Raw genomic sequence first — 16289 nt, forward strand, 5'->3', positions numbered from 1 at the left:
ATGCAACTACCCACTTCTAGATAAAGAACCTTTGACAAAATCCATTCTGGACCTCATAGCTAGTCTGTGTAGACACTTCTTTTGTACAGACAGAGCACAATGACACAATGGTTAGCTACTGGGTTTGAGTATTTGAGAACATTTTCCCAACTGGGTTTTCAGACACATTCATGAAGTTTCTCATTTTGGTTTCTTCCCTTTGAGAAACTCGCTGTGGAGCTTAGAGAAAGCTGGAGCCTTGTTTCTTCCATAATTTATTGGCCACGAAATCAAGTGTTCATCATCTTCATTGCTTTGCCGCTTCCTCCTCCCTTGTCTGTGAAGACAGTCTTATGCTTCTTCCAGGACAGTGCTATTTCGTCCTCATGGCCTGGCGCAATTCTTAACAGCTCTTCATCCTCAAAAATACTTTGGTTTGAGTGCTAACCGAACAGACAGCAACTTGGTCCTTATCAGCCACAAAGGCTGATATGTTGCAGGTGCCCACTAGGTGTCAGTAGTGTAGCCTGCCAAGAACCCTCGGAACAAGCATTTCATTACAAAAGTCAAATCAAAGCAAATAATTAAAGTGTGGTTCAAAAGCTACCTGCGGCTTTGACCGGTTCAAAACAGGTGAGACAGAACCTCGGGAGGTGAGGAGGCTCAGGTGTGGGACAGGTGGCTCCTTCCTGGGATCCAACAGGGCAGAAAGGAATCCTTTCCTTATTAAAGGACGTCAGTGTTTCTCGGAATCAGTCTCTTGCCAATTTACACTCACAAGATGAAGCCAGTGTTCAGTGAATGAGGAAACAGTTTCGAATGAAGAGGGATTTCTCTTTATAGATATCTCTTTGAGCCCAGAGCTGAGCTGCCTGAACACAGTAGATTTTAAGAAGATTTGAAAGGACGCACCTGCAGAGTCATCATCGTACTGGACCTCTTTGGAAATGACTTCTGGATTGCAAATAGATTGCCTCTCGGTCAGGTAGTGCAGCTGGACTCACCGTGCCGTGCCGCAGAGGCGTGGCATACATCAGGACCCAGGTGCGAAGTCAGAGTCGCACAGGCATGGGTCCTGCAATGTTTATGGCTTTTCGTTTATGGAACTGGTTACTACTGCTGGCGGTCCTTACATGTTCGGAAGCATCATCGTATGTTAATGAGTCCTCCAATCCCACGGCCCAGCAGGCACCTGATGCTCGGTTTGCTGCTTCTAGCTCAGACCCCAATGAAGGGATATCTGTTTTTGAACTGGACTATGACTATGTTCAAATCCCTTATGAAGTCACCCTCTGGATACTGCTCGCATCTCTTGCTAAGATAGGTAAGTCCTCTAGCACAGGTTGGGGGAGGATTGTTTCTTACCTGAGTTGTCATGGATGAAAATCTCTTACATGACAGACGACGATGAGTTAAGTAGACAGTAACTGTTACTTGTAGTGCGCATTTCCCTGAAGTGTGGCTGTTTAATGTTTCAGGATTGTGTTTGAAATTTACATGCATACTTCCAGGTCCTGCATAGTTTTGACTTCATATTTCAAAAAGATAACCATGTGTTTTCTCTGTTATATAAAAATCTTATGCTATGTGTTTAAAAGAATATAAAATGTAAAGTGTACAGTGTTCAGGAAATACTGAAGACTACATAACATTCCCCCCCCCCATTTTTATTAGGTATTTTCTTCATTTACATTTCAAATGCTATCCTGAAAGTCCCCAACCCTGCTCCCCTACCCACCCACTCCCACTTCTTGGCCCTGGTGTTCCCCTGTAGATAACATTTCTTTTCTAACATAGTCTTTACTCATTCCTAGCCACAGAACTGTAATTTTGTTAGTTGGGAGACATCTCTAGCAGTTTGCTTACACATATATTATACAACAAAAGTAATTAAAGTCACTTCTGACTTTGCAAGTTCTTTTTCTTCTTGGAATATTATGGGAACTGTTCCTGGAAACATCTGGAAGAATAACATTGAAATGAAATGGAATCTTCCACTTCTGGGGGCGGGACGTTGTTTCTTTGCATTTCCCTTTGAAGCACTGGAATTATAAGAGTTGAAAGTAACTGCCTCTGCAGCTCTGCTGCCCTTCATGAAAGTGGGCAGATGTTTCAAAGTGTAAAATGCACTAAGTCCTTTTCACTGCAATGTGAGGAGCCTGTGGCCTGTTCCTGCCACAGCCCCACAGATCTACTTTGCCTTAAGGCAGGTAGACACTGGATCCATTTCAGGGAGCCCCCAGTTCAAGGAAACAAGGCCAGAATGGTGAAATACAGGCCCAAGAAAAGACATCCCAGGCTCCTCTATGCCATGACATAATTTAGAAGTTAAATTTGATTAAAACATCAGTTGAAAGGCAAAAATATAGCTTGTGAAGAAGGACAAAAAGAGGCCAAGGAAGTTGTGATTAGAAAACAAAGAATGTAGGGCTTTAGAAGGTCTTGAGCTGGTCTTAACACAGTGAAGTCTCACTGAGAGTAATGTCTTTTGGTGAAAATTATGCTCAACTGCATCAACCTGCTTTTTATACAGCTAAATGTAAAATTCTCCAAGGAGACATTCACTGGTTCCCCATAGTGTATGGAAAGAAATCTACCTTAATTAATTTGGAAGTCAAGCTCTCCACTATATGGGACAACATCATCTTCCAACTTCTCCTTAATTTTCCCAATCCACAGTTTGCTCAAGCCAAATGGATCATCTCTCAATGAGGGGGTGAAGTGTCTGGCAGGACCAGTTCTACCCCAAGCTCCCCTCTCTACAATGCTTCTCATTCTGTTACACAACTCTGAGAATCTCAGTGTTTCCCGAGGCACCTGGTTAATGTCCACATGAAAGCATCCCTGATGACCAGTTAGTTCATTCAGTTGTACACTTTTGCAGCCAGCTATCACACAGACTGAGATGTGGATTTTTGCTAAGTAATGTAATGACATAAATCATCTATTTAATTTGGGGAAATTTATAGACTAGTGCAGGTAAGTAATGTACACACATTGTAGATTGGGATCGTTGTTACTAAACAAGCATTAGAGAGATAAATTGTTCTGGTAGTTTCGATGAAGACATTAGTTCTTCTGGTGGGGAATGGGAAAGGCTTAGCATCAAAGTCTGAAAGGCAAATAAAAGGGACAATTCAATCAGGAAAAACAGATGAGCAAGACAGGAAAAGGGAACCTGATTGCAAAGGATTTTGATTGGCTGTATTAAAGGATGGATGCATTTCTGGCAGGACTGCCAAAGTGCCATGTTGCTTTGGGGGCTCCATGGTGAACCACTGAGTTCTGATATCTTTGTATTTGTAGTGTATTTCAGCTCTGTCTAAGTTAGGGTTTCTATTGCTGCAAAGAAACTCCATGACCAAAAAGCAAGTTGGGGAAAAAAAGGGGTTATTTGGCTTACACTACATTTTGCTGTTCATTATTGAAGGAGGTCAGGGCAGGAACTCCAACAGGGCAGGGACCTGGAGGCAGGAGCTGATGTAAGGCTGTGGAGGGATGTTGCTTACTGGCTTGCTCCTCATCTCTTGCTCATCCTCCTTTCTTATAATAGAACTCAGCGCCATCACCAGCTCAGGAATGGTTCCACCTACAATGCTCTGAGCATCCTCCCCTCCCCCCCATTGATCATTAATTGAGAAAATGTCTTACAGCTGGATCTCATGGAGTCATTTCCTCAACTGAAGCTCCTTCCTATCTGATGACATTAGCTCCTGTCAAGTTGACACAAAACCAGCCAGTACAACCTCATATGTCATACTATTTCAGCCTTCTCAATTATTCATTTCTCACTATTAAACCTTTGCCAACAGTGGGAGTTGCAGTGTAATCTACATCTTTGGCATTCCATCTCATTAAATTCAACAGCATGCTGGTCTTTACAACCAAATTCTCAATAAACATCTTTAGTTTAATCCATGGGGTACCTTGAGTGCCTTACACATCTTAGGCAGAACTAAGAGTAGGGTACACAGGGCTTGGAAACCCCAGCTCCTTAAACCCCAGCTCAGAACCTCGTTCTGTGCTTATGCAGTGGAATGTGGCGAATCATGAAGAATTTAGCAACAACAATAAAAAGGTTTCTAAAAAACTGACCTAAAGTCACCCCAAAATCAAATATGTAATGAAATCGAGGTGTTTCTTTCCAGATGAACCTCCATAGCATTACAATTATGGATTTTAATATTTATATTAAAATGCCTAACAGTAGCAATATTATAGTTATGAAGTATCAGCAAAACTAATTTTATGATTGGGTTCACCACCACATGAGGAACTGCATTAAAGGATAGCATTAGGGAGCTTGGGCTAGACCAATCTGGCTAGACCCAGCACTGTTCATTGGCAGATTATGGTCCCACCCTCTGTATTCCCAGGTTTCCATCTTTACCACAGGCTGCCGCACCTCATGCCAGAGAGCTGCCTCCTCATCATCGTGGGAGCTCTGGTGGGCGGCATCATTTTTGGCACCCACCACAAATCGCCACCGGTCATGGATTCAAGCATTTACTTCCTCTACCTCCTCCCACCTATTGTGTTGGAAAGCGGCTACTTCATGCCCACCAGGCCCTTCTTTGAGAACATTGGCTCCATCCTGTGGTGGGCAGGCCTGGGAGCCCTGATCAATGCCTTTGGCATTGGGCTCTCTCTCTACTTCATCTGTCAGATCAAGGCCTTCGGCCTTGGTGACATCAACCTGCTACAGAATCTGCTATTTGGCAGCCTCATCTCGGCCGTCGACCCCGTGGCTGTGCTGGCTGTTTTTGAGGAGGCACGTGTGAATGAACAGCTTTACATGATGATCTTCGGGGAGGCCCTGCTCAATGACGGAATCAGCGTGGTGAGTCGTCCTGGTCCTGTTTGTGGATGGGGTGAATCTGCAGGGGGGATAAGAGGGATTCGTCCGGGGTCATAGAGGCCAGGACTGCCTTGGATCGCCATGTCATGGCTGTGGCCCGAATTCTGGTAACATTCTGAAGGATCCACCATGTGTATCTAACTATTCATTAGTTGCTTTAAGGAGGAAAAAGGAGTAGAAAATACATAATAATTCAATTTATGTTCCAATTCAAGAGTATTTTTGTATTTAGGATGGAGAAGCTATTGTTTAGAATCACTCTGGGTATTCCTGTTGGCCAAAGCAGTGTTTTTGTTTTTAATAAATGTATATGTGTGCACACACACACACCATGAAGTTCTATATGAAGTTACATGACAAGGGAATTATGTGGTGCTCAGTCAGTCGTATGTCCTACAGAAAACGTGAATGGGGCGGGGGTGCCCTGCTTAGGAATTCTCTAGAGAACCCAAGGGGGATGAATAGGCTAGAAAGAACAAGACATAGCACCAAGTCCCAGGAAATGCCCACATCCGGGAATATTCAGGACAAGCTAAGTTCATTGATCACTTTCACTTAAAACGACAGTGTTTCCCAGCTGTTGGCCCAGAAGCTGTTGGCCAGTATGGCATTTACACATACTTTGATGACATTTCACTTTTAAAGCTTAGATTCCTGCACATGGGCAACACTGAAATACATTTCAGTGTAAAAGAGTTGAATAATATCAAATTATGAGGTAGAAACGGGAAACTTCTGCTTTAACTTGTTTGCCTTTTCCCTTCCAGGCCTCATAGCATGCACATATATGCCTGCATAGCTCCATAGCTCCATAGCTGCATTGCTGCATAGCTGCATAGCTGCATAGCTGCAGATGCATAATAGTTCTAATAAACACCGTGGGATCATACTACATGTGTTGCTTAGCTGTAGCCCCTTCAAGGTCTTTCCATGTCTCCTCAGCTGTTGCAGAATAAGTAACACAATTTATTTCACAATTCCCTCTATGGATGGTTATTTAAGTAGTTTCTGTTTGTTTGTTTGTTTGTTTTTTTCATTGTTGTTAATTTTACAAATAATGTTGCAATAAATGTGCTTTTTTTTTCTTCCTGGCTCTGTTTTTGCATCTGGGATTACTTTAAAGTAATATTTTAACTAGTAATGAAATGTCCAGGTTAAAAAATGTATAGATTTAAAACTTGATACATGCGGCTATTTTAATCACTTCCTGTTGACCCTATTGGTGAATGAGAAGTTATCACTCTAGAGTTGGGGAGGTGGGCAAAGACATGATACTTGTGTCATAGTTTCACTTCTATTGCTGTCATAGAGTGAAGTGTTGGTTGGGCTTGTGGTTTCATAGGGTTAAAGTGAAGGCAGAGCAAAGGAAGATGAGTGCTCACATCTTTTTTCTCAAGTAGGAGACAGAGAACCTTCTGGGAATGGGACAAATTTTTGAGACCCTAAAGTCCATCCCGAGTGACATACTTCCTCCATCAAGGCCATACCTCTTAATCCTTACTAAACTTGTCCACCAACTGGAGATCAAGTATTCAAACACATGACTCTATGGGGGCCATTCTCATCCAAACCACTGCAATGGTACAGACAGCTCCAACAGCAGGTCTTCAGAATGCAGAAACATAATCCAGGGGATTGGGACATCAAAGAACACCCCAAACCACCACGTAGACTGCCCTAGGAAAAGAACACACCAGCAGAGGTTGAAGGGGCAGGCAGAAGGCTCACAGATTGAAGGGAGCAGGTTAGGAAACTAAAAAGAGCATGCAGAAGGCTTGGGTCACTCTGGTCCTCAGAAAAGATGTGTGTGAACCATGTGGAGAATTTACAAATTAGCACGGATATTCAGGCACACCACCTGGCATACTTGCCCAGGAGAGCTATCTGTCTGGGGCTGTTAAAGATGGAACGACAGAAATAAGGGGGAATTTTCAGCTAGGCTGGGCACTTTTGATTTTTTTCCAAATGCCAAGGTAACACATGACATTGAACTTGGTGACCTCAGCTGCCAGAAAGACTTTATCAGCTTCTGCTTCTACAGACAGGGTTGACTTCTTTAATTTACCTGGAACGAACGGCCTCTTTATCAGGAGCACAATCATGTGGTATGCAGAAATTCTCGCTGAGAAATCATCTGTATTTATTACCAAAGCAAGTTCTTGCCTGCTGCTGCCGAGAGAGAAAGAGAGAGAGAGAGAGAGAGAGAGTCAGATCTCACCCTGAGATTTCTTTAGCTGACTTGTCCAGAACCAACCCCATATTGTGGTTTCTGGTGGTGATTCCATCACCGGTGACATTTGCTTGACTTTCTAAAGGCTAAATTGCTTCCATATCGATGTTTCTAAAGAATGATCATTTTAAAATAAGATTATAATTTCTGAGCGACTGTAGTGTCTGCTGTTGTGACCTCTGCTGGGCAACGCTGCCGTTGTATTGGCTCTGGTGAGATTGCCCACATGGTCATCTTTGGTCTCCCACAGCACAGTGTGTATTAAGTGTGTGCTGGAGCACCGCTGGGTCCCTAAGTGAAACCAGAGAAGCCCAGGGCCAGATTTAGAAAGCGGCTGAAAGCAACTGGTACTTTCTGTCGTCCAATGGTATTTTGAGCTGATGGCTTTGAGCTCACCCTTTCATTGAGCAAAAGGCCTCCCCAAGGGCAACAGTCACAGTAACCCAGCAGTCTGAGTCACCCAGAGGTGGCCTGTGGTCTAGGGCTTCGTGTGATGTCAGTACAGATTTTACTTCCAGAACAATTGGATTTATTCATGAATCTGATTCACCAAGAATCAACCATGTCTGTATTTCAGCTTGCAGTTTCCCACTTAGTCCTTCCTTTTGCTGAGTTTTCAGGTTATAGCGTTGCTAACTAGGACACACACCTTTCACATCTGACGAGCAGAACAGAATCACAATAGGTGTGCACATCCAGGACTGCAAGTGTGCACTCACTAAAAATGTCACTGGGGATTTGTGGAGATTTACTACGAAGGTAGATTTCAGGGGGGGGGGTCTTATTATTTAGTTATTCTACAAGCATCATTTTATCAGGATGTGCACACTAAGATACAAACATGTGTGACTTGAATATCTAGCTACAACTTTTATTTAAAAAAAATAAAATATAATTCTAATATTGCTAAAAACAATTACCCCAAGGTCTCTAGTGGAGCGTCATGGTTAAGATCCAAGAAGAAGCAGAGGCAGAATTACTAGTTCCATGACCCATTGTGGCCAGCTTTGTACTTGCTACTTTATTAAATCCATGGAGCTTATTTATGAAGCATGAAAAAATATTGTCCATTCAAAAATGAAGAGAATCAGGAGTGAGAGGTTAGAACACCCTAGGTTACAGAGCAGACCTGGGTGCTCAGCTCTGTGCTCAGCTCTGTGTCAAGCTCTGTGCTCAGCTCTGTGCTCAGCTCTGTGCTCAGCTCTATGCCTTCAATCCACTTTCCATTTTCTTTCTGCCAATTGAAATCTCAACTCTAAGCTGCAAAGGAGTGAAAAACTTGTCAAGGTCAGTGACACAGCTGTTCTTTCCCTTGTATTGAAATGGCTGACTTAGTGATTGCCACACAAGGCTTTAGGCAAGGCTGTTCACTCATGTCTCTTTTTGCTGTAGAATTGGAATAAAAGACAATCTTAAGCTCACAGGGTCCATGGAGAATCCATAATCAGCTTTCTGTACAGTAACTTCCTGAACTCGAAAGGGTGCTGAGTAGCTCCTGTCTGCAGCTTTCACATCAGCTCATGAGCACTCTGTATCACCATGACTGGCAGCTTAGTAGAAATATGGACTCACTTGATTGGCTGTAGAGTAGTGTTTTTCTATCTCTGTCAATCTCTTAATTGTCATACATCAGCTTGCTCGATAATCAACAGGTAATTATATTTCTATCCACCCCATCTCTCCTCCCCATCTCTTACACTGCCAAGTGTGGAAGGCTAAAGTGCCAGAGGACCGCACTGAGTCTGGAACCTGAGCATCCTTCCTCTGCTTTCTCTGGACCACTTCATCATGTTGCTTCTCCCACACTGACCCTCTCTCCTTCCTCTGCCCTTTCCCCTGGTTCCCACCTCCCTTTTCAAGGCACACCTCTGTGGCATTTTGCTGCAAGTTTACCATCCCATAGGGATGCTATGGTGGAAGGAGTTGAGTTAAGCATTGGTTTGAGTCAATCTCACTGATGAGTGCTTTATCAAAATTTCCCACTCCTGCCTCACGGAACATCATGGAGTGAGGAATCCTGTCTTGCCTTATGAAATAGTAGTATACAGTAGTTTGTGGTAGGGTGCCCATAGGTCCAACTGTTGAGGCCCCTTAGCCTATTCTGGCCATTCTTTCTTAAGGTAAGCACTAGGGTGACTTAGTAGACCTATGTGTATACACATTTCTTCATTGTCATTTATGAAATGAAGACAAACTCCCAATGATATCAAGTCTATACTAATTGAATATAATCTAGTTTTGTGTAGTGTAATATCCAGAAGACAAGAGTTCTTGAGTGGGCCTGACACGCCAGCAAGAACGACACTGCAACAGGATCCTTCTGCACACGTTTATTGGGAGAGCTTGATTGCAGAGGCGAAGAGACCCCAAGTCCAGAACTGGTGCTGCTTATATAGGCCTAGGAGAGGAGTGTCTCACACCCGGATTGGTTGTGCTTGGGTTATGCTTTTCACCTCATTTGCATGCCTACATCTGATTGGTTAACTTGTCTCTCATCTGATTGGTTAACTTGTCTCTCATCTGATTGGTTAACTTGTCTCTCATCTGATTGGTTAATTTTGGTTAATTCTCAAAACCTCATCTTGGCAAAAGAACTTTACTGCCTATGTATGCGTGGTGGCCAGTGGAAGCCAGCGCCACCCTGCAATGGCACATGTGGCTTCCCACACAAAGTGGCCCTCTCCTTGCTTGCTTGGATCAGCCAGCCATTTCCTTCAGCTAAGGGGACCAGTGGAAGCTTGTGGTAGAAACTTTTGGCTTCTCTTTCACTCTGTGACTGCATCCTGTTTGCATATCCAATTTTGTTTTTAGACTACATCCTAAGTTTCCCACCCTCCATCTAAAGTTCATTGCCTCTCTTTTTCCTCATCTGTCTCATATTCCTTACTTTCCTGAAGGGCTTCCTGGTAGCCTTCTTGATTTCTATTCCAGCTGATTCTGTTGGCGTCTACACCACAGTACCCATCATCTAGCTCTGAGCAAGCAAAGGTTCCCTAAGAATTCATCCCTTTAATATTACCATGGGCAAAAAGACACCAGATGTGGGCCTTCAGGGGCTGATGCAGTATGCTATGGTCATGTTTCTGAGTATTGAGCTGTACCATGGAGCCACCTCCTCAGTCAGCACCCTGTTCTTGAGAGGGAATTCTTAGTGTTCTACAGTGTTCCAGGATGCTGAGTTGGGGTAAGGGCTAGATGAACTGAATTCTGTGCACTTTAGTCATGATCTTTCCAGCTTGTGGTGAGTTTATGGAGATGTGTTTCAACAGTTCTTGCAAGAAACAGTATGAGGATTGGTGTATGAGGGCATATAGACCAAAAACTCACAGTCTGTGAGCAAAGATCTCAAAATAACTTCCTTATATATGAGATGAGATGGACTTACCCAATCTGAGAGCATAACTGTAAGGTCACAAAATTGGGTTTGTCAATATCCGGCACATGGTAGGTGATGGATAAATATTCTTTCATCCCCATAACCCAGAGGAAGATTCATACAAGTAATGTCACCTTCTTGGTGACTACAGGGAATAGACATAAAGGTATAATCTTAGGAAACCAGATCAGTGGTTGGTTGGTCAGCTCAGGAGTCTGTGATGTGCCCAAGGCCCAAGTCCTTCCAAGATCACTTCCAGACCACTGGAGGCAAGGGAGGGGTCAGACCCACCTAAAGAGACCCAGTCTTTACAAATGTGCAGGCAGCAAAATAATTGGAGGTTTATCTGGTAAGCTTGCCCTCTGACAGTGAGATATGAAACAGGCTGGAAAAGCTGCTCGAGATTGTATGAGCAAGGGAAGACAGGAGTGCTTTGAAGTCCCCAGGAGTGTGTTTCAGAGTTTTGCTAACTTGGGGGAGACACCTCTAATCCTCATGTCCTCCACAACTGGGTAGCAGATTGCCTCTAATTCATCTGTTGTCTGAGTTACAGGCTCACCAGTAAGCAACCTGAAAGATTTGAACCTTAGCAAGGGCCAGCCCCTCTGTGGCATGCTAGAAAAACATATTCTAAGATAGGGCCTTCAATCGTGATTTCATGACAGTTTCCCAGGTTTGACTACAAATACTCACTTGGAGAATCTGTCACTGCTTGAAGCAAGGGAATAGCTGAGATGTGAATTTTACTCACTGGTATTTCTTTAAACAGAAGACACTTATGAGCCCCTTGGGGGTGATGGGCACTCACTTTTGCCCTAGGGGTAGAAAAAAAGGAATAACATCCAGCTAGTAACCAAGCTGCCCTTTCCTTGTTGGGATGTGGAGTGGAGCCTCTGTAGAAATGGATTCAGAGGAGGAGAAATACTAAGGAAGAGAGCGATGGCCCTTCAACTCTTTAGGGAATAATGAGAGCCAGGGTGAAAAACCACTCAGAAACAATTCTGTCCATACCACTGAGGATCTGCAGTCCATGCCAATTATCCTAACTGCCTTTGAATGTGAAAGCAAATAATTCTATATGCTGCCTTGAGCCCCCACACCATGAGCCTTCAAAGTTCTTACTAAACTATAATCAACCTACAATCTACAACTGTGTGCACGCCTATTCTGTGCTTTCTTAGAACCCGACCCAGCCACAAAGGTCCCCTAGAAGGTTATAGAATATTTTCATGGAAATTCCTGCCTGGGGAGGACAGCCTCGCCTGCCAGATAGAGCCAGGAGGACTTCCTAGTCCTGTGGTTATTTGCCAGGCTACCCTCTGCCAACACTTGGGTCAGTGTTCTCAGTAGGGCGTGCTGGGCTGCAACATGAAATAATATGCGCGGTGTCATGTGACAAGCCTCATGAGGTGGATCATGGGAGTAGTAATTGCTGATGGACAAGTACTTTCTTTCCTTATGGCTTCTGTGGTAATTATGCAAATGGCCATCACTTAGTAGAACTTGTTGTACAACCTTGTAGTATAACATTAGACCATATTTAAGGGGAAGAAAGCCTTTGACCCTGTCTCTCTACTGCTACTATTCCAGTGTTCCCTCACAAATTCATAATGTCTTCCTCAATAAATTTTGTTATACAGATGTAGATGTATATGTATGTATATATATATATTATATGTATATGTGTATGTGTATATGTAGTATAGGTATGTGCATATATATTATGTGTGTGATGTACATGTATGTGTATATGTATTGTATGCATATGTACATGTATAAGTGTACATATATGTATGCAACCTATTCAGTGCATTTAGTGTTATTTATATGTATTTGTGTGCAGGACTGATCTCTTGGAATAATCCTTCAAGGGTCTTATCCCTAGGGAAAACCTCTCTCTCTCTCTCTCTCTCTCTCTCTGTGTGTCTCTCTGTCTCTGTCTCTGTCTCTGTCTCTCTCTCTCTCTCTCTCTGTCTCTCTCTCTCTCCAGCCATGAATTGTCTATAGCTTTTAATCTAGTGGAGGAACCTTGTGAGAGCTCCTCCATCCAAGTCAATATACAATATGTCAACAAGTGCCATAGTGATAGTCTTGTTTAAGCAACCATGTTGTTGAGATTTCATGGGTGCAGCTTCCCTGAGATGTATAGAAGACACTATCTCTCAGCAGACCAGTCCTATAGCTCTTAGAGTTTGTCTGATTCTTCTTTTGTGGTGTTCTCTAAGTCTCTGGTATTGGGGCTGTGCTGTGGAAGTATGAGTTGAAGTTGAGTATTTCATAGTCAGCTGTTCTGTTCATTTTCACTAGCGTTGGATCTCTATAATGGTCATTGCATCTGCTGCAGAAGAAAGGTTTTTGATAAGGGTTGAGAGCTGTACTTATCTGTATAAGGATGGGAATTTAGAGTGCTGTTAGAAATGATTTTAGTTTAGGAAAGTAAAAGTAGCAGTAGTAAGTTGTCCTCTAGGGTCTATGGCTTTACCAGTTATAGGTAATTGGTTTGTAGTACTATGCATAGATTTCTTTTGAATCAAGCATGACTTACATTCAACTAGGCAGCTTCTGGTTACCTTAAGGTATAAGTGCCCCTATCTTATTCCTGTGAATATCTTGCAATGCAAGTCATTATTGTGACTCACAGAGTTTACACATGGGTAGGACTATTGATTAGTTTTCTATCTTGGCAGCTTGCATAGCAGCTTCAGATACTATGAGAGATAGTCCTTAGGGAGGAGGCTTCCAGATCAGTTCCTGCTTGAGTCTTCCAAGTCCTGTGTCTGGAGTGTATTGTCTTCAACAATAGCATCTAACCTTCAGGTTCTAGGAGGGAACCAAGGGCAGTAACAATGCCTATACTGTTTGTGGGGTCTCTTGGACTGGCCCAGCCAACACCTCAAAGGGAAGATTTCTGTACGTGGTGTCTTAGTCAGGGTTTGTATTCCTGCACAAAACATCATGACCAAAAGCAAGTTGGGGAGGAAATTGTGTATTCAGCTTACACTTCCACATTGCTGTTCATCACCAAAGGAAGTCAGGACTGGAACTCACATAGGGTAGGAACTTGGAGAGAGGAGCTTATGCAGAGGCCATGAAGGGGTGCTGCTTACTGGATTGCTTCCCCTGGCTTGCTCAGCTTACTTAGCTTGCTTTCTCACAGAACCCAGGACACAATGGGCTGGGCCCTCCCCCCCACCTTGATCACTAATTGAGAAAATGTCCCACAGCTGGATCTCATGGAGGCATTTCCTCAACTGAACCTACTTTCTCTGTGATACCTCCAGCTTTTTTCAAGTTGACACACAAAACCAGCAAGTATAAATGGGGATTTCTATACAAGAGATTTTGAGATATTGCCCCCCCATTCATAGACTATCCTTTGAATTTCAGAAAAAATTAAATTATGTGACCATATGTAGAAATATACTTGTGAATGCAAGTGCCTACAAGAGCCAGAAGAAGCCATTATACCCCCCCCCCCCAAACCTGGAATGGTAACTGGTGGCTGTTAGCATTTGGCCTGGTTTCTGTAAATGGAACTCAGGTCTTCTGCAATGGTAGTTTGTACTCTTAAACCATGAGCCATATCTTCATCCCCCAACACTCTTATCTTAATGATGCAGTTCACTTGTCTTCAGGTTATGCCAGGGGTTCTGTGTCCCCATCATTCATCCACCCATCTGTCCATATGTCTGTCCATCCATCCATCTTCCCATGTACGTCCTCATATCCAGTCATCTATCTGTCCATGTAAAACCACCACTGAGCAGTTTTCTTTTCAGACACTGTTCCTTCCAAGACTGTCAACTATGACATTTTCAGAAAAGCAAACCACAGTCCCAGTCTTCAGTGAACTTACATTGACTGGTCACTGTTGATGTTTGCTTTTATAGTTGAAGACATAGTGCAGGCTTTAAGTGACTCTGTATGGTGAGATGATGATGATACTAGTCAGTAAAAGTATCTTTAAGCATTTACTCCAAGTTGGCGCAGGAGCTCAGAATTCCATTCATTCCTTTAAAATGGAGAGGAGTTCCTTAAAGGACTCATTGACTGATCTTCAACTGAACTACCACCCAGTTTTCCCTCTTCCCCAATATAGCCTCTGACACCTTTACAGTTTGCTAGCTTGGCCCCAAGTTCTCTGAGTTTATGAACAAATGCTAAGGGATTACAATCCCAGGGAATTAATAGATTCCACATTCTCTGCTATGAGGCTGCATGACTGCACCTTTCAGGGCAGTGGGATTGTCTCTTCATGGTAGTTACTCAAGGCCCTGTGCCTTTTGATTGTAAAGTAGCTCCTTAAGAAACCACACAGCATCCACTATATTGAATACTCCTGGTTACTGTGCTACACGGAGGAGGGTAGTCTCATATCAGGAAGCAAGAGACCCACCTTGGAAACAAATTCTTCTATGCTCCAAACTGTCACATTCAAAACTTGGCCAGTGATGACCAACATCAACAAGGCCACAAGTGCAGTCCTAAAATGTGTTTATTAAAGGGAAAAACTCAGGGTAAACAGTACTGATGACTGTCACTCCAGAACTCCCCAAGGAACATATTTGGCCATTCATTTAGACTCTATTGGAATAGATATTTTTTTTTCCTGTTCTGATCAGCTTTTCTAACACTGAGTTATAAAAAATGCAGGCAACTAGAATAAGAATGCTGGTACAGTTACACAGACACCAGATCAACTATCTATAGTGATAGAAGCATTGCACAGGTAAAGAAGAGTATATCATTATGATTAAAAAGTTACTTCATAAGGATACCCCAAACTCATAGCCGGGCATGGTGGCACGCACCTTTAATCCCAGCACTCGGGAAGCAGAGGCAGGTGGATTTCTGAGCTCCAGGCCCGCCTGGTCTACAAAGTGAGTTCCAGGACAGCCCCGGGGCTATACAGAGAAACCCTGTCTCGGGAAAAAAAAATGAATACCACAAACTCATACATGTGTATGTATCTACTGATAGTGTCCACAAGTAGGTAATAACTAGTCTTCAAGCAGTGTAGGAGATTCTATTAACTCAGACTTGGGAAGTGATAGGACAAGCCAGAAAAATACATGCAAGACATAGAGGGTCTGAACTCTACCAACCAACCACCTTAGCCGAGTCGTTCTTTATGAGCTCCACGTCTGACCACCTCAAATCAAACATTCTATTTTAAGCACATACTTATGGAAAATGACCACTGTACTCAACCATAATAAAACCTCCCTAAATTTAGAAACTTTCAGACCTTCCAGAGTACTTTCCGTGCCCACCCACACCAGAATAAAAATAAAACAAAAATAAAATTCCAATAATTAGAAATTAGACAGTACATTTCTTCAAACTTTGTACCCCCAGAAAGAAACTATGAAGAAAATTAGGTAACATTTTGACAAAATAGTAAAAACACAATATTCATAGTTTATGTGATGTGTACTTTAAGGAACATTTATAGCTTTCAAATCTCTTTATTAAAGAATTGAAAGAGCGAGGCGGTGGTGGTGCATGCCTTTAATCCCAGCACTTGGGAGGCAGAGGCAGGCAGATTTCTGAGTTCAAGGCCAGCCTGGTCTACAGAGTGAGTTCCAGGACAGCCAGGGCTATACAGAGAAACCCTGTCTCAAAAAACAAAAACAAAAACAAAAACAAAAACAAAACAAAAAAGAATTGAAAGATCAGAACCAATGATGTAATGCTCCCCTGTAACAAGAAGAATCAAGCCAAAGGAAGCAGTAGTAAGACAATAATAATAAGGGTGATAATAATTAATAACTTATTTTAAAATGATACCTTGTCTATACCTAAAGGGAGAAAGAATGTCTACTCCTTATAAACTCTTTCTGATA

General features: G+C 42.8%; 1 protein-coding gene across 2 annotated transcripts in view; it reads left to right on the forward strand.

Moving 5' to 3' along the window:
* Positions 1–274: 274 nt before the first annotated feature.
* Positions 275–16289, forward strand: part of Slc9a4 (solute carrier family 9 member A4) — a 49599-nt gene continuing 33584 nt past the window's right edge. For both annotated transcript variants that reach the window (XM_021169612.3, XM_029484890.2), the window contains exons 1-2: positions 275–1303; positions 4356–4819. In XM_021169612.3, the coding sequence (XP_021025271.1) occupies positions 1048–1303; positions 4356–4819 (720 nt within the window). In that variant the 5' untranslated portion in view covers positions 275–1047. The remainder of the gene's footprint in view (positions 1304–4355; positions 4820–16289) is intronic.

Source organism: Mus caroli, unplaced genomic scaffold (assembly GCF_978045245.1).
Source record: "Mus caroli unplaced genomic scaffold, Mus_caroli_1 scaffold_1, whole genome shotgun sequence".
Lineage (NCBI taxonomy): Eukaryota > Metazoa > Chordata > Mammalia > Rodentia > Muridae > Mus > Mus caroli.